Source organism: Labrus mixtus, chromosome 6 (genome assembly GCF_963584025.1).
Source record: "Labrus mixtus chromosome 6, fLabMix1.1, whole genome shotgun sequence".
Taxonomy (NCBI): Eukaryota; Metazoa; Chordata; class Actinopteri; order Labriformes; family Labridae; genus Labrus; species Labrus mixtus.
In genome coordinates, this window is record NC_083617.1 from 8487268 (window position 1) to 8511958 (window position 24691).

The 24691-nt window shown below is 39.7% G+C and overlaps 3 protein-coding genes across 3 annotated transcripts in view; all 3 read right to left on the reverse strand.

Annotated features, from left to right (window-relative positions):
- The window catches only part of chata (choline O-acetyltransferase a), a 125724-nt gene extending 113945 nt beyond the window's left edge, over positions 1-11779 (reverse strand). The window contains exons 1-15 of the mRNA XM_061039854.1: positions 11595-11779; positions 11261-11332; positions 10664-10855; positions 9657-9775; positions 9054-9107; positions 8763-8943; positions 6689-6866; positions 6093-6262; positions 5416-5516; positions 5171-5299; positions 4807-4929; positions 4575-4716; positions 4396-4458; positions 4158-4295; positions 2683-3394 (exon numbers count right to left, since the gene is read on the reverse strand). Of these exons, the coding sequence (XP_060895837.1) occupies positions 2969-3394; positions 4158-4295; positions 4396-4458; positions 4575-4716; positions 4807-4929; positions 5171-5299; positions 5416-5516; positions 6093-6262; positions 6689-6866; positions 8763-8943; positions 9054-9107; positions 9657-9775; positions 10664-10855; positions 11261-11308 (2064 nt within the window). The 5' untranslated portion in view covers positions 11309-11332; positions 11595-11779 and the 3' untranslated portion in view covers positions 2683-2968. The remainder of the gene's footprint in view (positions 1-2682; positions 3395-4157; positions 4296-4395; positions 4459-4574; positions 4717-4806; positions 4930-5170; positions 5300-5415; positions 5517-6092; positions 6263-6688; positions 6867-8762; positions 8944-9053; positions 9108-9656; positions 9776-10663; positions 10856-11260; positions 11333-11594) is intronic.
- Positions 301-899, reverse strand: c6h10orf53 (chromosome 6 C10orf53 homolog). The gene is made up of 3 exons (XM_061040970.1): positions 730-899; positions 529-648; positions 301-412 (listed from the first exon to the last, which is right to left on the reverse strand). Exons 1-3 carry the CDS (start codon positions 821-823, stop codon positions 348-350), a joined length of 279 nt encoding a protein of 92 aa, XP_060896953.1. The 5' UTR covers positions 824-899; the 3' UTR covers positions 301-347.
- A 714-nt stretch (positions 11780-12493) lies between the features above and the next one.
- slc18a3a (solute carrier family 18 member 3a) lies at positions 12494-15156 on the reverse strand. The gene has a single exon (XM_061039855.1). The coding sequence runs from the start codon at positions 14650-14652 to the stop codon at positions 13090-13092; it is 1563 nt and encodes a 520-aa protein (XP_060895838.1). The 5' UTR covers positions 14653-15156; the 3' UTR covers positions 12494-13089.
- Positions 15157-24691: the final 9535 nt, after the last annotated feature.

Below are 24691 nucleotides of genomic sequence, written 5' to 3' on the forward strand. Positions count from 1 at the left end.
TCAAGATTTGTTAATAGTACTGGTCAACCTTTAGTGGATACATTTAGCAAACAGCCAACATAAAGTTATAAATGCTAAGTAGCGTGCCATGCTGCGAATGTGCCTAATTGAGGTGGGCCCATCGGCAGTCACATTTGCAATAATGTAGTTTGAGCAGTAAAAGCCTATAACAAACAACACTGTGTTGAATTCATGCAGCAATCTAAATAAAAATCCATGAGTATGCCTACATTTACATAGAAAGTAGTATACAATTGGTTGTTGCATAAGAAAAAAATCAAATGCACATGTGTGTTTTATTTTATTTATTATTGTTTGTTTTTTCTCTAATTGATGGATTGCTTTCTTCAGTAAGCATTGTCCACAGCATTTACAGCTTCTATGCAAACAGGATCCAGTTTTCCATCTCCACCTTGGTGTAAAATAGCACAACAGACTTTAGGTTTCCGCGCTGCCACTCTGCTCACATCACACTGTGACATCACAATACATCCAGTCCTGCTTTCAGTCAAAGTTGGCTAAACTCACCAAACTCCAGCTGCTGTGTGTCACAGCTGAAGACGAGCTCCCCGTTGACCACGAGCTCCACCGTGTTCCACGCGCGCGTTTCTTCCATGACGCACTGGTGCCCGCGTGCTCTCAGAGCGGCTGCAGGCATATTGAACGGACAATGTTTGACCTCTTCTTAAACAGTCGAGACAGAAGACAACATGCGGTAGAGAAACATACCCTGAAGACCCTGCAGACGGAAGGTCCGGTATTGTACGACTCCGCTGGATTCATAAGGTCCGTAGCAAAGTGTCACACGCGCTAACTTCGGCATTGTTTAATGTAGTCAGCAGTCACCTAGGCAACAGTAACACGCGATGCACCTGTTGCTAACGCGGCCTCCTTGAAAACAAGTAGCCTACATATTAACATTCAAAGTTGAGGTAAATAAAGTCTGTCAATAACCCCAAAATGTCTCTAAGGGTTGTAGTTATGACTCGTAAATTAAAAAGGTGTTATATGAATGAATGAATTGAATTTTATTTTATTATTGTGTCATGCATGCATTAGCATGCCCAGCCCACAAGGGCTTACAAGACACCAATATAAACACACAAACAGACCAAAAACCAAAAATAGATGCCAAACAATACTAACACTATAAACCATCCTGGCGTTTCCTCCAGGCTTTAGTGACAAAAGTGGCCAACTTATAAACATTGTAAGTAAACAAACATTCCACCCTGACATCATCATTACTCCAAAACACTTGAGGGTCTCGAGCAAACATTTCATCAAAAAGAGGTACTCTCAGTTCCTCATAAAAGGGACAATACAAAAGAAAATGAGATTCACTCTCCACTTCTCCTAAATCACAAAGTTCACAAATTCTCTGTTCCTCTGGGATATTTTTAAATCTGCCAACGGTGCCGAGGGAAGGATTCCTGTCCTTAATTGAGCAACCAAAGATCTTTCATTTCTTGGTAAGTTTGCTTTAACATATAATTCAGTATCATAATTATGCTTTATTTGGACATATGTTCGTAATTTAGGTTTTAACAATATTTCATTAAACCATTATATTTTGGACTTATTACAATACATCACTGTCAACTTAATAACAGCTATTCTGTTTTAAACTATTAAAACTTCTCATTCATCTCCTGCAGTGTTGATTTTGCCTCTTGGCTAACACTGACACAGTTAGGCCTACAGGGATTTTGGTCAAATGTGTATTTTCATTAGAAAAAATGACTCACAAAAAATATTGATGATAGTTTGTTAGAGTCTCTCACATCAAATTAAAATAAGCTGATTCCACAATGTGACCCTTCTTTTAATTCTACCATGCTTAATTACTTCAACTTCTTATAAGTGTGTGTGGTGACATTTTCCATGCAACACTAACTCAGTACATATTTTACAAGTGCAAACAAGTATACATATATCTTTATTGAAATGGCCTTGACTTTCTTTTAATCTGCAATATACTCCATAAATACAATACGTAGACGGTCTTAAACACAGTGATCACCTCTGGTTTGTAAGTTTCATAAATTTCATACTCAAATTTACTTTTACACCCTGTAATGTAAGATTACAAACAAAATCATACAAAAATAGATAACTCAGTTGATATATTTGCACAAAAATGTACATTTACACAGTTCTAATAAGACTTTACATTCTTTGATAAACATAAACGCTTCCCTTATATCTTTGTTTCTTATTTACACAAGCACAGTTTGAGTCCCAGTATATGGATTACAATACAGTAAAAACTAAATGTACATATTTTCTGAAATATACATACCATTTATCTTAATAGGTGGGACAATAGACAACAATTAAAGTCAACACAAGTGGATATTGCATAGAAGATTCTGGTGTTACCGTGTACGATAATCTTCTTAAAATCCGTAGATAGCAGCATGCGATTTGCAAGTTGACATACAGTGAGACAATAAGCCATCTATCATAACTCACAGACAATTTCTGCTCTGTCAACGTGACTGACAGGCTCCATTGACAAAATGATTCCAACATGAACAAGACAAAATGAATCTTGAGTGTATATATATTTCCCCCCCGGTTTCCCACAAACCTTGACTGTACCACTGACCATCACCAAACAATACCTTTATTATTTTTCTTTGGCTGATTCATCTCAAATTAGTGCAAAACAATTAATACATTAAATCTGGTTCTAATTTTTTACCTACTCTTTTGACAGACACCCTGAATACTACTGTATATTTGATTTGTTTTGACAACAGCACACACCTCTAATATTCTCTAATAGATTATCATCAGCACTTGATACATTTGACCATACAGTTAACAATAAAACAGCTTTACGCGACTTTTTGTTTCACAGTAATGGTGAATATTTCATAAATGACTCAAGTCATTGCAGCGCACAGAAAACACACTTAGATTCACACCACCAATACTTCCTCTTGCACAGAGAGTTTCTTATTTATTTACTTCCATTCTTCAAAGCTTGTGTCTCTCCTTGTGATGGCGTCTGGGTTTGGGCCTCCATGGTACTCTGCCCAGGTGTTTTCAGCACAACCTGAGGCAGTGTTTGTTGATTCTTGCTTAGGTCTGTAGGTCTCTGCGGCACTTTGATTTGCCAGTTTTTGTCCGATTGCATGTTGGTCTCCAGCGTCTGACCCTGTTTTTTCCCGGTAGAGGAGCTGCAGTTGAACTTATTGCACAGATCCCTCATGTCCAGGAGTCCCTGCACTAGACATTTCACAAACTCTGCTGAACACGACTGTGGGCTGTCATGAAAACTAGACACACAGAAGATGATGTGGTCCGACTGAGGGTTGTAGCACGCTCCATATCCGTTTGGAACCACAGGTCCGTAGCAGCAGAACATCTCGACAGTCGTAGGAACCTGAAGCGAGAGCACATTTTTCAGAACTGAACTATTTAAAGTTGTGATTGTGTGATCAAATATGGCTGCAAGTAGAGAAGTGTGAAAACATTGTTCAGATCAATGTCTGTTGTAAATTTGATGTGCGAGTTAAATGAAATAAAAACCTCAAATGCAGCTTTGACTGTAATAACAGAGTGACATTTTACACTAAAACATCTCCAGTGTTTTGTTTAGTGCTGCAGAAATAATATTTAATATTTTAATCAAGTTTTCTTGTACATATTAATATGCAAACATCTTGTTAGTCAGTCAAAGCTAGCATCCGGGCAACATGACCTTGCGTTTCAGGATGTTGTGATCGTTTATGGGTTAGATAATTAATAGATGCATTGAGAAGGTTTTCTGCAGATTAATGCATAATGACCATAGTCATGAGTTGCAGCCCTGTCTTTGCCTCCTAATGCCAACTTCTTTAAAACATCACTCTCATCGTTTGTAAAGCAAGCTATCTGCCAAAACGTAAAAGTCTCAAGCAACAGCTTAGAAAACCCTGATGACATTTTCTATGATATTTCTCAGACTTTTGGAGGCTCCCTCCAGAGCCACAGGTAGGTAGATTAATAGATGAACTTGGATACATTTACTTTATGGATACCCAACTGGGAAATTCTGGTATAAATTATACAATGCAACTATTTTCCACAGGGATGAGCTCACGCCTTACATACATTTCAGACTGAGTATAGTTTCAGTTTAGTATTTTAAAATCAGATGATTGTACCTGACTTGTGGAGAGGATGAACTGATTGCTGATGAGATAGGCTTCGTCTTTGAACATCTCTGGCTTCTCCACCTTCAATTCTTGTGCAATATCTCTTAGTCCTATTAAATGATTGTCTATTGCCGTCCCTGTAATAGCCTGAACATGAGAAAGAACAGATGTGTTATGTGTTTTTCTTTTTTGAGAGAACAAAGTAAAGATTGTAATAGAAATCTAGAGGAAGTTAAAGAAAAGTTACCTGGATGGTGTACTTTGTCTGGGCAGTTATTGCACCTCGTAACATCTCCATCTTTTCTGCGTCCTGGAGAAACAAACAAACAGCTGAAAATCAATACTAGAGTGATGTAAAAACACGATTATCTAAACTGAGATTCTAATCTACTGTATAACAGGTGTTTTCGATCTAAAACATCTTACACTTGCACTGGGTTTCCCATCACTCATTGCTTTGGAGAAGGCCAGGGCCTCTGGTGTTGCTGAACGGATGTTGTCCACTCGGCCTTCCTGAAAACGCCGTATAGAAGCACTCTCATAGGTCGACACTGGTCTGCCATGACATCTAGAGTAACACAAAAACAGAAAGCCTTGTAGCTGTGAGCCTAGTGGAAATATAATGTATAAAAATCCTTTACAGTCATAGTTATCTCACCTGTAGTAGGCCAACTGCAGGGCAACCTGGATGTAGGCATCTGGACTCATTTTCTGCTTCTTGATGAACTCTTTCCCGTAGTCATAGAATTTATGGACATTCATGTCAAGATTTTTTACTTGCCTGCGATAAAAAGAATAAATCATACTTTAAGCTAAAGGCATTCAACTCAAGCACTTATACAGGAACCAGCAGAAAGACATTTTGAGCAAAAATTTAGATCTAATTTCCAAAAATGTTTAAATCAGTTTGTTAAAATCCTTAAAATCAAACACATATCATAAAACATCAAAATATAAGGAACATTTCGAGAAAAGATTTGATTCATTTCTTTGATTGTACAGATAGCAAAATCAAGCCAGACCTCTGTAGCTTGTCAGCAGAAGAGGCGAGGAGTTTGTGAATCTCTGGAGTGCATTTCCATCGGAGTCTGCGCGGTGCGTGCAGATCGCTCACACTCGCGGCTCTGACCAGCTTTGATGGGCTGCCAATCCTGATGGATCATGGGAATAAAATGTCACCTGGCATTCTCCTCAGATAGTCTTATTTGGGTTCTTTCAAAGCTCATGCAAGAAAATATCACATCCACGTTTGCATTGAAGTTCTTACATGTATTTGAGGAGATACTCCGTGCACTGCACCAGGACAATTCCCTCAAACGGTGAGTGTTCACACACGACTCCGCAGCAGCCGTCAGCTCCTATGACAAACTGACACAGTCATGATATTATTAGTGGTATTTTCATGATTTTAACCACACTGCAAAGCTAGATTATCCAACATCTAATTAATTTGCACTTTAATGCCATGCTCATGCATTCTGCTGCATGTTGGATTTCCTCACCCTGTAGTGAAGAATTTATTAAAGAAGATGCCTCAGACTCTATATGAAGGGAATATTAATCATGTAATCCATTCAAGTAATCTGAATTCTTTATCAAAACATCTCCATCAAAGTTCATGCTAATAACATCCAATGGGAACAGTCAGTTTGCATCCTCATTTCTTAAAATATGAATTGTTAATTTGGCATGGGATTGGCTAATTACATCCTCATGCACTTTGAGAAATGAGTGTGAATTCATTTAGTTGTCTTATTTTTCCTCAGTAAGTAAATAAATCCTGTTGAACAGTATTCATCCTTCATCTTCATTGTTTTCATCCATACTTTATTCGTTTTTTCCATGACTGCAGTTATTAAATCAGTTCTCTAAGGAAAGTTAGAACACATAATGTGAAACAAACAGGATTTAGTTTGCTCTATAAGCTTGTTTTTACTCACTAACCTGCATGGGTTTGTCATACCAGCGGTTGCCGCTATTTTTGGCCACTCCTCCGCCGTGCAGCATCAACATGGCTCGCGTTGTGTCGCTTAGCTCCGGTCCTGTGGCCTCGTCCAGACAGACCAGACACAAGCAACGCTCGATCATGTCCAGAGAGTCCCTGTTAGTAGACTCTACAGAGTAACGCATTGAAAAAAGTCAATTTAGTGGGATAATATGGAAGCCCTAAGAAGACATGCATCCATACATATTATATAACTCAGATTTCCCGTGATACTGAAGTGATACTGAGTAAGTTTCGGTTATTGTCCCGAGATCTAAACTGATTTTTAACAGGATTAGAACGCTGGTTTTCCCATGTTAACGAGTTCATTTTAGTTATTTTCTCGAAATCAGAAATTAACTAAGTCATGGACAAGCATGTGTTTTAATATCGAGATAACATTAGAAATGAGTCGAGATCTGGAGAAAACAACCCGAATTTACTGGTAATTTCATGTAAACTGAGAAAAATATAATGTATGGAAATATGTCCGCTTAGGACTTCCATAAAAAATTTGAAAGAAAATCCTTCTTGAAGCGTCTTTAATTTTTATTACCTCTCATTAGCACACTCCGAGACTCTGCCCACTCTGTGCGTCCGTCTGAAGTGAGCAGACCGATTGGTGGCAGCCGCTCTTCTTCACTCTCAGCCATCTTTGCGATCCTTTCCAGCTGAGTCAGGAGGTCTCGTTCATTCAGTCGGCGGAAGTTGATAACCACGTCCAGCACAAAGAACTGGACAGAGGTTCACATGGACACAAGCTGTTTCAATGCGCTCGTCCCTGAGGTCTTACTCTAACATTAGCTGGGATTCATTCCTCTTGTAGGATGTTCATGCTTAGGAAAAACAGAGGCTTGAATTATAAGATGTTTTAATACAACTTCAAATGTTGCCAGATTTCCAATGAGATCTTTCAACATTATACTCCCATATTGTAATAGCAATGCTTCTTGTTTTTTTAGCCTAAGTTAAAGGGCCAGTACACAAACATGAGCACATAAGTCGACCTTTTGGACCAAAAAAAGCAGACTGTTTGCCCAAACCATCTGTTTTAACTTTAGTTTGAGGTAAGACCTCACCCAATACTACATCATAACTAATCCTTCATTACATCAGATAACAGATCAGACTTTAACCAGGATGTTCCCCTGTAATCTGTGCTGGATGATTATTACAGACATTAATGGAAACAATGTCATCTTAGTTTTTTGTTTTGCTCCAAATGACTTCTTTAAAATTAGCAGAATCTTCAAAACCCTTCATCACAGCCAGTCATGTTAAAAGGTTGACATGAAGGATTTCCACTTCCATCCTACTAAGTCTGTTTGGTCTTCATCCTTGAAAGACAGTCTTACAGCTAACCTGTGTTAAGATGCATCCAAATCTGCTGTTCTTATCCTCACATTCAGTTATTTTTGAAATACCTGCTATTTACAAAGTGGCTGAATAGTACAGTTCTGGTCCATTACTGGTCTAATTAAAAGACTTGATGATAGTGAGTGAACACTTTAATTGTTTTACTTGTTTTATGACTTTATTTGTGGCAGTGCTGAAGGTTGCTTGCTGAGTCCAAATGTCACACGTGTTAACGATAATTATAAGAGAGAACTTGTCAGCGGGGTTTTGCTGATAATCACTCATGCCCTCAGATTCTGTTTACCAGCAGACACAATTCAGTGATGATCCATATGTTCTGCTGCAACAAAAACACAATGTGTAGTCTAGCTGTCGCAGTAATTAAGAGAAACTGTCACTGTTACTGTTGTTCTCTGTCTATCATTAGGAGATCTATTCTAAATGTATCCATGCTATTTTAGCTTTTATCAGCAAGAAAGTTGTGTCTTGTTCTCCTGATGTAGACAGCCTGTCGTATGGTTGAAATCTCCCAGAAAAAAAAAAGAAAACAAACAAACATAGAGGACTTAATTTGGGATTTAATTGTCAGGCTTACTTTAATGTCTTCGACAACACAGTCCTGAAAGTGTTATTTGCAGCTCTAACAATTACTTACAAAGGCTGCAACTAATGTTTATTTTGGTCATTATTTAATCTGCTAATTGATTTATCGAATAAGGGAAAAAAATCATTAAGACTTTTGAAGGCAGAAAAATAAATAAACCGTGACCCACTGAAGATTACTTAACTGTCACTTTATTGTGAGCGAATAACACATTTCACCTGCAGCTTCCTCATCTTCACCCAGCATAATCACATGGGCCTACACCGGTGTGTTAACTACTGTAAAAGGCAGGTTGTGACAAATGATCATCACAATTAGTTTGAGCCAAAAGTGCCATTTTAGAATTAATCTTTTTTTTTTTGTCCAACCAACAACTCAAAGGACTAGCAGTAGATCCTTATAATTAAGACGCTGAAATCATTTCACAGTTTGGCTTGAAAAATTTAAAAACAACATTAATTTCCAGAACATTTTGTGATTTATTCTAACTTTGATTAAATGCACAACCAGTTGATTGTCGTAGCTCTAAAGTAAACTCCAGTTGGAGATGATGACTGTGTGTTGTAACGGAAATCCCCAGAAAAGTTTGAAATGTTTTCTGTACTTGGGAATGAATGTTAAACGAGTCTGTGATGATCTTGGATTATGTTTTTTAATCATTATGTCTGACCTGGTTTTTACAAGCCACGATGATGTGTTCAGGTTCAGGCATCACGCTGCTCTCCTGGGCCACTAGTGTGTCCCTCTCAGGCCCCGGTAGACGATAAGAGGTGAAGAGGCGATAGTACTGCTCCATGCACAGAGGCGTCCCAGCCAGCTGACCCCGAGCGTAGTCCACAGGCAGGGCCCGTCTACACACAGACACACACACTTTGTCACACTTATTGGCCATGCGTGTAAACAATTCAGATGTGATTGATTTTCTCAAGTTCATTTGTGTTTTTATTGCACATTAACTCACGCATCAAGAAGAGTCTTGTACTCCAAAACTCCAGATATTAAGTGTGCAGCAAACCTAAGAAAGGAAAACTTTACAATGTATCATACTTTAAAAATAAACACATACTGTGTGTATTGCACTTCTTCTCTCTATGTACCTGTGATTATAATTCTCTGCATCTCTGTGTCCCTGTATTACACTTAACTGTCTAAATGCAACACGTAAATCACCTGGTTAAAGGTCCAATCACAAATCAATACGATGTTAACTAAAGCACAGTCCACTTTGTCTATTAACCTTGCCACCACGAGAAGCCTGACCTAGCCTCTCAGCCCTCCAGGTCTTCAACGTAATGACCCTATCTGTCAACGTGTAGCAAGGAAGTGTTCAATTTGTTATAATCAATCAAAGCCGGCCGACACAGTTGACTGTCATTTCTCAGTTCCTCGGGACGTTTTAATCCCAAAAAATGCCTGTCAAGTGGTGGATATTTGCATTTTTATGATGCAATAAAATCCTGTTCTTTTATAGAATATGACAAACAAGAGATGTGCTGACAAAAAAGATCACATTGGGCTGTTCCTCTGGTGACCTATTTTGTTTTGGTCGTGCAGTGTCTGGCACCTTAAAGAGTCGATGGGAGCCCTGAAGTTCTGCTGGGGGAAAACCATCACAGGACTGGAGTTGACGGGTAGAGACAGTCTGTTGTTCAGGTACATGTCGTTCAGCCAGTATTCATACACCTGCAGTGGAAAATATTCACATGAAGAGAAAATGTAATCTCATGGCAAACGTGGGGAAAACAATGCAAACTCAGAGAACAATACACTTAATCACTTTGAAATGGATTGAATTCAATTCATTTCAAAGGCAGACTTTGTATTGGTAATGTTTTCCAATTATGTTAATGGTTGTTAACATCTGTGTTGATGTGAAAAATGAGGTAAACCAGACCTACAATATGATTCAATGTCACATGACATTTTGAAACTTGTGTCATCTGAATCAATATTTTTTCTAGATTCTGTATTTGTATTTATATCAGAAATGTAACAATATCACAAATTTATTTTTTGTATTCACACCTTTATTTACCAAAGAGTTAGCTTTGGTAAATTAGTTAAATTAGTTATCTTTACAATAAAGGAACCTGTGTATTTATCATCCATGAATGTAATCATCAAGATGCTTGTGTTGCAAAAAAGTTGAAAGCAACTTGTTTTGGAACAATTACTTAAAGCTCCTGTGAGGAGTTTTTTTCTGGTGAATGAAAAGACAGAAATAGATTCTGTTACTATATATGATATAAAATCAAACCAGACCATCAGCAACAACATTGATTACTTCTTTAAAGTCATTTTAATTCCTGTTGTCCCTGCTGTTGGGTAGGAGTCAGGTTAGCGATAAACAGCCTTTTCAAAATGCCAAAGAATCATAGTGAGTTTAAAAATAAAGAAGGATGATATTTTTGTCAGAAAACATTAAATAACAGAGGTTCAGAAGGAGATCAGCAGTGAGGAAAGACAAAACACTCTGTCCACAAGGTTTGCCAAAAGGGACATAAACTGGAAGTTCCTCACAGGAGCTTTAAAGTCATCATGTGCATTTTAAACCAGAGGATTGTTTTTTACCCAGTTGGCCTTGTTCTCCCTCCTCTCCTCAAGTTTGCTCTGCAGTAGCTCTCCCACTCCTCCAGGGGCTCCAAACTGCTCCACGATGATTTTGGTTTTGTTGAACTGCTCCTCTGTGAGCAGGTGCTTCATACACCTCAGGTACAAGTCCAGTGTGTCTTTCAGGGCTGGGAGAGGCAGCTTAGGGAGACCCTGAGTAGGATGAAGAGCGAAAGAAATCTCAGTAAACCCTAAAAAGCTTTGCGTTTATTTTCCTAAATTCATGACTACACCTCAGCATTTAAACCTTGATAGACTGCTCCGACACTGACATTAGATCATTTTACTAATACATATAAACAAACTGAAAAGTAAAAAGTAACTAAATTATTTGTGGTATTAAAACAACAGCCACAATTTGCAAATGAGTATCTTCACTCTACACTGAATAAGACAAAATTAAATTAAAATGTAATGATGTAGTAATCATTTTCATAGAATATAATACCTTAATTTCCTAACGTAACATTTCTTATTGATTTTTAAACAATATTTATCTCATGTAATATAATGACCACATGTTCATTTATTGAATATATTGAAATAAAACATATTTACATCACTGCCCCCTGAATCTTTAGAGGGGTCTTGGTCCAGAACTGGCATGTTGGCGGCGCAGAGAGGAAGATTCTGTTTCCACAAGCAGAATAATATCAGACACAAGGTTCAGTAAAAGTGTTTTTTAAACAACAGTCAGTCTCGATAACAGTCTAATTAAAGGAAGCTGTCTTTAAACGTCGCACTGCTGTGGGGATATTTTAGATATAAAATACAAGAAACTTAAGCAGGTGTACGCAATCACTTTAGAAAATCTGTCGCAAAACAAAATACAAAAAAACCATCCTGTCATGAGTAAAAATAACAAAATTACTTAGTATATAGTTGTACTCACCAGAAAGAAAAGCAAAAAAAAAAAAGAAACTCGTCCCGGGACTCCACTGACGAGTTTTTGCTTCTGGTCTTCAATCCATTTCTTCCATAAATTTATTCAAATTTCATCACTTTGATCCTTCATCATTGTCTTTAAATCCCTTCATGGCACGAGCACAACTCCCTCGCTGTCTAAGGAGAGATGCTGAGAGGGTACCTCACCCTCCTGCCAGCCAAGCTCCTCCCATAAGTCTTTCTATTCGCCAAGAAGTTTATTTGGCATTTCACAATTTTCACCCCACCTCATTTAGATTCCACACGATGTTCCGAAGAACATTTGGGATGCTTTTTACGCGGACTTTCTCTTTTTTTACGATCAGTTTTCAGCACTTTTTGCGCACATTCTGGGCGCATTCATTGCTTGCACCTTGCTGCAACAGACCGATTTAGTTCGCGTTGTTCTTAATGTTATATTTAAAGACGTTTTACACTAGCGTAGTTGCTGGAAAAAAAATGTCGATTTTAAACACTATACTAACCTCAGGGTCCAATAAAAACAATATAATGTTCTGTTTTAAAACAATGTTTTATTCGGTGATGTTGTATTTTCTAAGGATTAATTATTAAACCTCGGCTATTTAATATTTCAGATAGTATGTTGTAAACTATCTCAGTGTAGAATAGTTATAAATAATAGTTTTCATATAATCCTCTGTAATTAAGGCGGTTTAAAGTGCATAAATGTGTGTTTTTAACCGTGCGTTATAACTTTTTCTTTAAAGATCATCATCATCATATTTTGATGTTATTTTTTGTTAGTGTATTTCTTCACCTGTATATAAAAGAACAATTGTCATACGGCACTATAAAATGCGGTTTGCATTATTTTAATCATCAAATAAAGGATGTCCATATACGGTATCATTCACATAATATTCATTTAATTATGTACATGAATATACATCTATGTACAGTCTTAGATTATAATATGAGGCTATGCATTCCAGAAATACATGATTCAAAATAAACAAAATGAACAGACAACAAGATGCAGGTTTTACTTCATGTCGATCTGTTGTTCCTCTCTTTAACACACAGTCAGTATTGCATATTGAGTTTAGCAGCACAACTCTGGCAAAATGAATACATACTACATTGAAAGACGCGTTTACATTACAGCTCGTTTTGTTAAAATACATTTACACATGATCCCTGAATACGATATGAGTCAGTTTTTGATACAGTGCTAATTACCGTTAATGACTTGACATTTACCTCAACAAAACTTCAATCACAGTACTCTCACTTTAAGATGAACAAACTCCAGCGCGCGCCTTTCTACTGCGGAAGCTTGAAGCTACTTGAATTGACAATACCCGCAGGGATTGTCACCAGAAGCAGTGGATAATTTAGCCTGTTACATAATCCTAACCGTATTAAGCAACTGATTGGATCTGACAGAATGCACACAACTCTACAGTGGCACTTTGATAGTTTAACACTCAGTTAAAGTAATTTTACGCATACTCTCCTCCGGAGGATTCCTCCTCTGAATACGACCTCTGTGCAAACGTTTCAGCACCATTCTCGTCGACCGTTGTACACAAACCCTTCCTCTTTTTCTCTCGTTGCTCCATTTTAATCGTGTCATACAGACCTGTTGGGCCATCCTCCAGGAGCATATTACGCTCGGAGAATGAAGGTTTCATCTGTGACACGTTTTTCAGCAGCAGGAGCGCCGGTGCGTAAAGTACATTGGCGAGGCCCATGCCTAAGTTTAGCTGCACAAAGCCCAGGTTGTGCACTATCTGTCCAGCAGCCACGGGCCCCAGGGCATAGGCCACACAGTAAGAGATGTCCGCAATGGCGTATACGCTGCCATACACGGACACATGGCGCACATCCACCAGGAAGCCTAGTGTGGGAAGGAGCGCGGTGTCCACGAAGGCGATTCCAAAACAGATTCCGCACAGCGGGATCATGAGCTGTCCAAAGTTTTTACAGGCTGGCACTGTGCAGGAGCTCGCGCCGATGAACACCATACCTATAGCTCCGTAAAACCACTGCAAGTGAGGATACTTGGCTGCTAATTTGACAGTCAGATACACACCTAAGACATGAGGGAAGAAGGCAGGGAACCATGTCATGCCGATCTCCCACTGGCTGGCATGCATGGTGTCCTCCATCCAGTTGGCTATAGTTGGCTCAAGGAAGGCGAGAGGAATGTTACAGATGATGAGAGCACCAGCCACTACGGCTATGTAAGGATCAATCATAAGTTTATACATGGGGGTGCCAACTGGCATGTTCTCTCTCTCTTTGTTAGAGAATGGTTTCAGCACAGCCAGACAGCATACCCCATCAATAAGACAGATACAGGCCAGGATCAGGAAAGGCACGCGCTTCCCCGCAAACTGGTAGAGGACACCTCCAAAGGGGGGCGCCACGAGACTTCCAAAAGAGATGAATGCCAAGGCTATACCCAGCGCTTTGCTTCTCTCTGTGTCCACCGTGTACCTGTCTGCGATGAGAGCGATCCCCGCGGTGTCTGCAAACGCTGAGCCGAGGCCCTGCAAGCTGCGCGCCAGGAAGAGGGTCGCGTAGTTTTCAGCGAAGGCAAAAACAAGGGTGGAGAGAAACATGACGTTGAGACCAATAAAGAGCGGGATATCATACCCAACTCTGTCTATAAACGGGCCACTCAGTGGGTTCACCAGGAGCTGCAGGATGGCCTTGGAGGCAAAGAGAACACCGATCTGAAGGTCGAAGTTTCCCTTGGCAGCTTTGTGGAAGGTGCTGTTGGTGTAGTTGGTGTGCGGTGCAGCAGCAGCTTGGGCCTGATCTGCTGCTTTCTGTAGCCCTTCAAGGTAATCGGGTATAATTGGCACAATAACCATGTAAAGCATGTTGTCTAACAAAAGTGCAACACAGACTATTACTAGAATAATCCGTTTCTGTCGCTCTGGGTCTTGGATGACATTACCCAGTTGTTTAGTTCTTTCGCTCATCTGGGACAGTTTTAAAGCGGCAGATTGTGCCAAATTAGTGGCTTGTCCCTCTGTGGTCCCCTCCGGCTCCATTGTTTTCTCCCCTTCTGGCTCGAGTCGTGTCTTTTGGAAAAATAAATCGGCTTCCCCCGTTTGAGTTGTTTAGAGAATTACGCACGCTTGACACATCTGTTCTGTCTTTTATTCTGGTTTCTTATCCAACACCGGGAGCCCTTCTAATGAGCTAGACAACTTTCCCCTGCTTTACCTCTTCTCTGTCCCTTGTGCTGTCCGTCATCGCACGCGCTTTTCCACTTTCGTTACTTGGAGTCGTTTTATCCCCGCCGTCCCTAGTCGCTTCATTGTCTCATATCCCGTCATTCAGGTGACGTGCTGGTCCCGGACAGCACTCACAGGTTGGGGGTTCACGTCGAGCTCGCAGTGCGGAGGACTCGCCGGTTTAGGTCGGTCTGCTGAGCCCCTTCTACTCCCAGACGCGCACAGCTGTCTCCTGTCACCTGTAACGCACTCAGCTAAGTCATCATTTCACATCAGCCGGATTGCTTTTTGTCGGCCGTGGAAGGAATACACACTGCAGTTTGTTGACTCCCATAGGTGTCCCCCCTCCCATCTTCTCAGTTGGCTGTGACGCACGGTCCTTCTGCTCTCCAGAAGATGTTTTATGCTAATTAAATACAAAATCCCGAGTGCGCACTGCTGCCCAGTCAGTTGCTTCAAAACAGAGCCAAGATGCGTGCCTCATTTTTTTTGATGAAGTTAAACTACTTTAATTTATTGTATCTGCAATTACATTTTTAACTTTATGAGTATGTTTGTATGCATCGAAGCAACTGCTGCAATTACTACACACATTTCGCTTCTTGCTCAACCCTGCATGAGCTCAAATCAATCCTGTAGTTATCGATCTTGAACAATTTTGTAAATAAAAAAATCAAACAGTTTTCCTGTTCCCGCTTGAAAGGGACAGATCCGTTTCAGCACCACACTCCAGTGGACAGCTCCACAGAAGACGCCTCGATAGGTTGAATTGATCAAACGGAAATGTAATATTTTGAAACGTCCATCGTTTCCCCTTCTTTTAATTATTTTTCCTGCATTGTGTAAGATCTTGGTGTATTTTCAGGACACTTGGGAAGCCGAGGTGCTTAGACTCAATGCAGCCACAGTGCTCGAGTCTAAGGGCAAAGTGATTTCTGCACTCTCACTTCTTATCAAAGGAAAAGTCACTTTGTCACATCTACACTGTCTGTTTTAACAGAAGGGGGGCATTACTTTTAATGCCAGTGTCTTTCTTACTTTCCTTAATTGTTGCTTTTTGCCCATCATTTATATATTTTTCTTCTTACATTTTTGAAAATAATCATACAAATACTAGACGTCCCCCCCCCCGAATACTTATGTTGTAATTACATCTTGCAATATATTACGGCCATATTTGAAGAAAACGTCGTGAGCGTTTTTTTTTTAAACGGACCTGGAGGGGTGAACTGTGGGTTTAAATTAAGCTAAATGCTGCCATCTATCGGCGAGTTCGAGCAATTGTCACCAACATGGACTCAACATAGGCAATCCATGAAATAAATCCTTCAAAACAAGATTAAGAATCTATTGAATCACTTGTATTGGAGTTCTTGAGACGTTATTATTATTATTATTATTATTATTGAAACCTGTGAACAGTTGATTCTAATTAGAAAATAAGAAAGAAAGTAAGACTCAAATGAAACTGAATCATGGTTTTGTCTTCTTAGTTTCAGTTTCTCTTTTTTTTCAGTCTTTCAGAATAAATACAAAACTGTATAATGACACACAATGTCTCGGCGGCTTTTAAACTCTGCTGCAGTCACAACATTAGATGTGACACATGAAGAAAAACCCTTGAAACCTTAAAAAAAATGACACAACTATACATATTTTATTCTGTGTCTGATTATAGCATACGTTTGTTTGTGTTGCCAAAAAAAAACAAAAAAAACACCAGTATTTAATTTGAGTTATTTTAAGGGGGGGAAAAGTAACCTACTTGTAAATTGAATCATGTTGTCACTCATCTTTAGAGCAGATTGTGTGTTGATGTTTTGGGCTTTGCTCGTGTTGCTTTAAGTTACAGTGAAATGGATTTGCATGCCGGTTTCCCCTCCGACTTTCACATATTCTTGCTCAGCCACTAGGTGTCCTCATATCCCTTCCCATTTCCACAGAATAACGGATGAAGCTCAACTACTCATATTTTCTACTTCACTCTTGTTATACTTGCCATAGTACGTCCTTATTTAAACATTTAGAATACTGGCACTCATTCTGTTGTTGAGGAGCTTTGTTTATTAGCTACAGTCATCAGGGGTACAGTCAGCTGAGTAGAGGCTTCTTATGGAGCTTCATGATAAATGTACAAGTCATTTAAGCTACTGGGGCCTTACACACACACACACACACACACACACACACACACACACACACACACACACACACACACACACACACACACACACACACAAACATGCACAGGTGCAGAAATCTAAAACTGATCACCACAATGCAGTTAACATATACTGACAAAACCCCCAACATCTATCTGTATCCATAGGTTCTCATTGAATATGAGATCATGAAAACAAGATCATCAAGATTAAATGATTACGGTGCGGTGCAGGCCGTGTTGCACTAGATTTGTCATATGTGTAAATGTAAAGTGTTCGTTGTTATATTTTGGCCATGAGTACATCACCACTTCCTCAAAGACATAGTTAATGTACTTGTATTTATTTGATTTTACATTTATTTATAGTTTTTCAATTATTTATTTTCATGTATTGCTTCCTTTTTCAAAGCAGTCAGAAAGATAAAGTGTTAAGAGTTTTTAAGTTCGATAAACGCTTATGATGCAGATTTTCTAAAATCAATGAGTAGTTGTGTTTAATAATCGTGATCTCAATATCAACCAAAAAGAATGTTGATTGTGATTTTTGCAATAATGAAGTATAATAATGAAGAAAGATTTGGACAATCAAACAAGGCAAACACACGGTTAGCCACAAAGTTAGCCACTTAAATCAAACTTGGAAATTTAAATAGATTTTTAAATTGTTTGGCAGTTCATGAAATCTTGTGCAGTGCCGAATAAGAGACATGTCAAACTCCCAGACAGCTACACGGGTAAAGATGGATTTGAACAAAGTGGTCCCGAGTAGAGTGCAATAACGTAAGCTTTAAAATACCAAAGTCAAGGTTCACTTCCAATTTCTTTTAAACGGTTCAAAGAAATTACCCTCCCAGTCTGGAGCTTTGTTGACGTAGACAGGTTAAATCCGGCCTATAAATATTAGGAATCTAACCAAAAAAGGAGCTCAACATTTTTCAGTTTTATTTTTAGATGAAGTTACGTCACATTAGTGAGAGAACAGCTTTGATAATCACATTTATTTCCCTCAGTGAACATACTGTGACTGGAAAGCTTAAGCGGAGTCATGAAGGCCGAAACCCTGAATTGTTGGCCTCTGGTTTACTCAAGAGACTTCTGTTCTCGCTCGCTCGCTCGCTCGCTCTCTCTCTCTCTCTCTCTTTCTCTCTCTCTCTCTCTCTCTCTCTCTCTCTTATCGCATTTCAATTCAATTCAAATCAGCTTTATTGGCATTACAGATCAGCAATCTATCTCACCAAAGCAGTACAGAAAAGTATGAACATAAACAAATGATTAGTCTAATATTTGCTATATTCAAATATCAACAATACTAAGAAATCAAATTAAAGATATTAACAATAACCATGAGTTGTTTAACAGGTATAATTATGGAGAAACATTAAGTACAGCTAGTCTTAATGTGTGACAATGTAATGTGCGACTTGTACTGCACACTGACTTTTCTCCCTACTGATTGAGGAAGCTTCTGAGGAGCTTCTCTCTCTCTCTCTCTCTCTTTCTCTCTCTCTCTCTCGCTCTCGCTCTCTCTCTCACACACATACATACAAACACACGCATGCAAACCAAGACACATGAATAGTCAAAGATAAACAAACACAGGCAGCGGATACACATTTTGCTGTGTTTAGTATCGTCTTGATTTGAGTCAGCACTGTCCTCAGACTGACTGTGTGAGAACATCGAAATATGTTATTCATTTATGATTCTGATCTGATTTGTGAGAAGCCCAGAAGCAAGCTCACTGCATACTCTTGTGCAATAGCCAAAGTATTTATTTCTATCAGTCCAGGAAATACCAGGACACCGCAGAAAAAAACCACACAGCTAAAGATAGAAAAAACACAGGTGGGAATGAAAGATAACACCATTGAGTTGTTTTGAAATGTTCTTTTTAACTATACCTTAAACTCTGTGTGGTTGAAGATCCGGGTTGTAAATCTCACTGAGTTAATTTCTGGACTGACAGCAGGTAAGTAGGTTGAGTGGGTGTATGCATAATTACAATATATGTGAGACAGGAGAGTCAGGAAGAAATTGCCATGCCAAAACTACAATGAAACAATAAAGACACCCTGGTGCAATATGTGGTGCAGATTTTAAAGTTGCACTCGTCAAAAATTGTAAGAACATTTCTCCACATGTGGTTATAAAAGGTTTGCTAAAGTTGGTGTGCATTTTTTTAAGGTCACTTTTTAATCACATTTAAGCTTATTTGTTATCTTTGTCATCTCCCTATACCATTTTTCATCCTGGTGCAGTTTCAGCAGATGGCTGTTCATGATGAGCCTTGTTTTGCCCAAGATTTCTATAAATGTCACAATTCTAAATATTTAGAATCAAAGTTTAATATTTAGATATAGCCTAACATTTAACATGTATACTTGCTAATGATATTATCTTTACCTTCTTTGCAAAACTGCACTAAAACTAGTAAACGTTTTACTTATTGGGATTAAAAAGTGACTTTTATGGACTGTTAGTTTTAGTGTGCACAAAATTTACTTTTATTGATCCTGCAAGGGGAAATTTCTGTTTTTACACTCTGTAAGTCATGCAACACACACATAGGCTGAAATATACACACGCACAAACAGAATCCTATGGACATGCACTAATGGAGGGATGTCAGGGTGACGGGGCTGCCCACGGCGGGCCCTCCTGGGGAGGGGGTTTTGTGCCTTGCTTGGGGGCACCTTGGCAGTGCTCAGGGGGTGATCTGGCACCTCTCCAGCTACCAGACCAACTTCCATGTTTGGTCCACACCGGGGCTTGAGCCGGCGACCCTCCGGTTCCCAACCCAAGTCCCTACAGACTGAGCTACTGCCGCCCCATATATAGTGCAAAGCCTTAGCAATGAGACCAAAGCATTTAGCGTACGTTAGATTGACGTCTGTAAATGGATGCAGATGTCTAATGGCAGCCCAGAAGACTTAAAGCAGATGCCCTCAGGCAGGACGAGATCAGGAGTCCTCAGGGGAATGGCCAAAGGGCAGAGCAGAGCAGAGCAGAGCTGGATCACCACCAGAAGGTCACAAGACCACCACCCATCGGCTGGGACACTGAGAGTCAAGTGTATGCAGCCAGGGACAGATTTATGAAGCATTACCCTGGTGGCTGCTTCACCTCACACTCAGCGGGAAGAGGGAGTGTTTTTTTGCTGCAAACCAGTAGGAATGGGTGACTTCTACGTACAAACACAGATTTTTGCTGCAGCAGAAACAAAATACTTTTGTTGCAGCAAAGCAGGAACGTTAGACTTGTTGCAAACCGGCAGAAATGAAGGACTTTAACAGCAGCTTTGCACAAACAGGGGACTTTTGCTGCAGCTGAGCAGGAACAGGAGATTGTTAGAACCCAGCAGGGACTGGGAACTGCTGCAGCGAAGTAACAGTCTGCAATATGTGAATCTGGCTTCGCATTTGCAGAGGCAAGGAGCATGGTTTTAGGCAGGACCAGAGTGGGGGCATCTACTGGGGTTAAGAAAGCTCTGGATGTTTAATTAGAGAATTTAGTCTGTGTTTTGGCAGGGTAAAATGACAGCGCATCAGGTAAGTTGTTTTTAGGGACAATTGAGGGGGAACCAAGAGCAGGTGTCAGCGAGGCTGTTATTTGGGAGGCAGGTAAAATGGTGGTAACTCTGTGTTGCTGGTCAGCGGTGGCAGTTGAAGCTTCTTTAACTAGGCAGCAAGGAAGTCTTCATCCATTTCTGGAACCGCATCTTCTTTTGTGGTGTCTATGACCCAAAGAAAATGGCTAAGTGGGTACCTTACAAAATAGATTGTTTGATGTTACTATGGCTCAAAGGGTTAAGGGTACAAACGGATAAAAGCTGGCAGCTGAGGAGCTAGCAAACTGGGAGGCTGTAAGGAAACCATCTAACTTGGGGGGGTTGAACTGAAGGCTGAACACTGGGATGCTGGAAACTAGCTGGCTGGATGCTAACAGGATGAGATGCAGACAAGGAGGCCAGAGTTGTGGTTAGCTAATCCTGTGATCTAGCTAGGCTTCCAGACTTGAAGTAGTGGAGTTTTTTTTTAGGTGAAAGTGGGCTGGGAGCTGAAGGATACGATTCGTTTCTCTCGTGTTATTTCAGACTGACATCTGAAATGGATCCTAAGTGTAGATTGTGCTGAAATAGCACAAGGCTGCCTGTCGCTGTAGAAAGACAGAAAGCAGGACGGAGATATGTTTACACTCCTAGTAAATTCCTTATTAATCTGACAATCAAAGTTCCCATTGTTTGCATTCCAGCTTTTGTCTACAGTGGTGGGAGACCTGTTGAAATCCTTTCATAAACAGCATGCAGCGATAACTCAGTAGCCTGACACCTACGTAGAGATAAGAGTGATCTATAAAAGCAAACAAAGAGTCAAGTCAAGGCAAACAATGTCAGTTTCAAAGTCTGTTTGCCAGATCTAGACTGAAAGATTGAAAAGAAAGAAGGATACAAGCGAGGAAGGAAGGAGAGGGAAAAGGAATGTAAACAGGGAAAATAGAAAGGAAACAAGAGTTTGTAGTCGTGAAAACCTGCTGATTCAGGAGTATTTCAGGCTTTTAAATCAGCTGATGCCAGGCAGGAAGGAGAGAAGGAAGGACGAACACAACAGGAAAAGGAAAGAGGATAAATTGCCGATTTTTAGAGTGGTGACAAACAACCCGTATGGTTGAATGAGTTGGAAGACTTGTTAGAGAAGTTAAACAGTCAAACAAAGCTGCCTATGTATAGGTAAAGTATCCTCTTTGCAAACTCAACAATTAGATGGAAATTGGAAATAATTTAGAACAACATACAGTATATCTCTTTGGTTGGACTGCATGCATTTAAAGAGTGGAGAAGTTGATTGATTGGATAATCCGTGTAGCTGAATGGATTAAAAGCATCATCCCCATGTGTGAAATCCATTCATTTAATCAAAGCAGAGTGCAGCTACAACCAATGCTGACTGGAGAGGTTCATAATTGAAAAAAAAGTGTTAAATTGCTTACCATTCCTATGTGAATGCAGAAATGGCAACTTTAAGAAAACCAAGAAAACTGCAGTTCCAGTCAAAGTAGTAGCAGTAGTGTGTGTGTGTGTGTGTGTGTGTGTTTGTGCGCGCGCATGTGTGAGTGTAAATTAGAGTGAATGAAGTGTCAAGTTTTGACTATCATCCTGCGTATACTGGCCAAAGTGAACGGTTTAATGAATTAAAACAGCGATTTCTAAAGAGCAGTGAAGCACAGCTCCGCTTTAATCCAGATTACACCGAAATACTAATCCTGTAAAAATAGTTTATTCAAGCAAATATGTTTTTTTTTTTTAATATGAAATGTATTAAGGGTGTAGTCCATTGTTGTTCTAAGATTGTATGTATACATACAATATTGTGAAATGTCCATTTGTTTCATCACATTCATTAAATGCAATGAATTGAGTGGACCAGCATCTGTGTTCAGCAATACCATTGATTTTCCTTAGGCTGCTCAACAAGAGCTTGCATGTGCATGTGTTTTTGTGTGTTTTTGTGCGTGTAGTCTTATAGGGTCATTGTTACGTAACCAGCTTCAGATCTAACATTCAGAGATCACTGATGGAGGAAATTGTGGTCAGTCAGAAGCAGCAGAGTAACATATTACTTTGTGTTCGAGCTCGGCTGGGCATTAGGTCAAACTCAAATTTGTGGAATCCAAGTCTGATTCTGCTGAAGGTTCAGAGGGGCTGGTGTTGTTTGGATAGAATTACAGTTGCAAGAAAAAGTATGTGAACCCTTTGGAATTTCTTAGTTTTCTGATTAAATTGGTCATAAAATGTGTTCTGATCTTCATCTAAGTCTCAACAATAGACAAACACAGTCTGCTTAAACTAATACCACACAAACAATTATGTGTTTTCATGTTTTTGTTGAACACGACATGTAAACATTCACAGTGCAGGGTGGAAAAAGTATGTGAGCCCCTAGGCTAATGACTTCTCACAGAGGTAATTGGAGTCAGGAGTGGAGTCAGCCAACCTGCAGTCCAATCAATGAGACGAGATTGGAGGTGTTGGTTAAAGCTGCCCTGCCCTATAAAAAACACACTTCAGTTTTGAGTTTGCTACTCTCAAGAAGCATTGCCTGATGTGAACCATGCCTCGCACAAAAGAGCTCTCAGAAGACCTACTATTAAGAATTGTTGACTTGCATAAAGCTGGAAAGGGTTACAAAAGACTCTCTAAAAGCCTCGATGTTCATCAGTCCACGTTAAGACATATTGTCTATAAATGGAGAAAGTTCAGCACTGTTGCTACTCTCCCTAGAAGTGGCCGTCCTGTAAAGATGACTGCAAGAGCACAGCGCAGAATGCACAATGAGGTGAAGAAGAATCCTAGAGTGTCAGCTAAAGACTTACACAAATCTCTGGCACATGCTAACATCTCTGTTGACAAATCTACGATACGTAAAGCACTAAACAAGAATGGAGTTCATGGTGAGGACACCACGGAGAAAGCCACTGCTGTCTAAAAAAAACATTGCTGCACGTTTGAAGTTTGCAAAAGAGCACCTGGATGTTCCACGGCACTACTGGCAAAACATCCTGTGGACAGATGAACCCAAAGGTGAGTTGTTTGAAAGGAACACACAAACACTATGTGTGGAGAACAAAAGGCAAAGCACACCAACATCAAAACCTCATCCCAACTGTGAAGTACGGTGGAGGGGGCATCTTGGTTTGGGGCTGCTTTGCTGCATCAGGGCCTCGACAGATTGCTATCATCGACGGACAAATGAATTCCCAAGTTTATGGAGACATTTTGCAGGACAGCTTAAGGCCATCTGTCCACAAACTGAAGCTCAACAGAAGATGGGTGATGCAACAGGACAACGACCCAAAGCACAGAAGTAAATCAACAACAGAAGAAAATACGCCTTCTGGAGTGGCCCAGTCAGAGTCCTGACCTCAACCCGATGGAGATGCTGTGGCATGACCTCAAGAGAACGATTCACACCGGACATCCCGAGAATATTGCTGAACTGAAAAAGTTTTGTGAAGAGGAATGGTCCAACATTCCTCCTGACCGTTGTGCAGGTCTGATCTGCAACTACAGGAAACGTTTAGTTGAGGTTATTGCTGCCAAAGGCGGGTCAACCAGTTATTAAATCCAAGGGTTCACATAGTTTTTCCACCATGCACTGTGAATGTTTACATGTTGTGTTCAACAAAAACATGAAAACATATAATTGTCTGTGTGGTATTAGTTTAAGCAGACTGTGTTTGTCTATTGTTGTGACTTAGATGAAGATCAGAACACATTTTATGGCCAATTTATGCAGAAAACTAGGAAATTCCAAAGGGTTCACATACTTTTTCTTGCAACTGTATGTGCTTCAGGTTTACAACAGACCTCTCACTGAATAACATCAAGAGGGATTTAGAATAAGGCTGGTTGGTGAACCGGGATAGACTGCTTCATTTTTCCTATTTGATTCTTTGAGGCTTTAATAAAGCAGCATAAAAATATAACGTCTTCTACTGATGTTGTTTCGATATCTAAACGAGAGAGAGAAAAAAGTGATTTCAAAGTTAAAGTCATCTTGCATAACAGAGAGAAAAAGCAACTTGTTAATGGCCCAACAACTGCCTGTTCATTCGTTCCTATCAGCCTCATCTGATGTTTGTAATTAGTGGTACTTTGCAAATGTTAGCAGGTAGCATGCTAAATGTGGATGG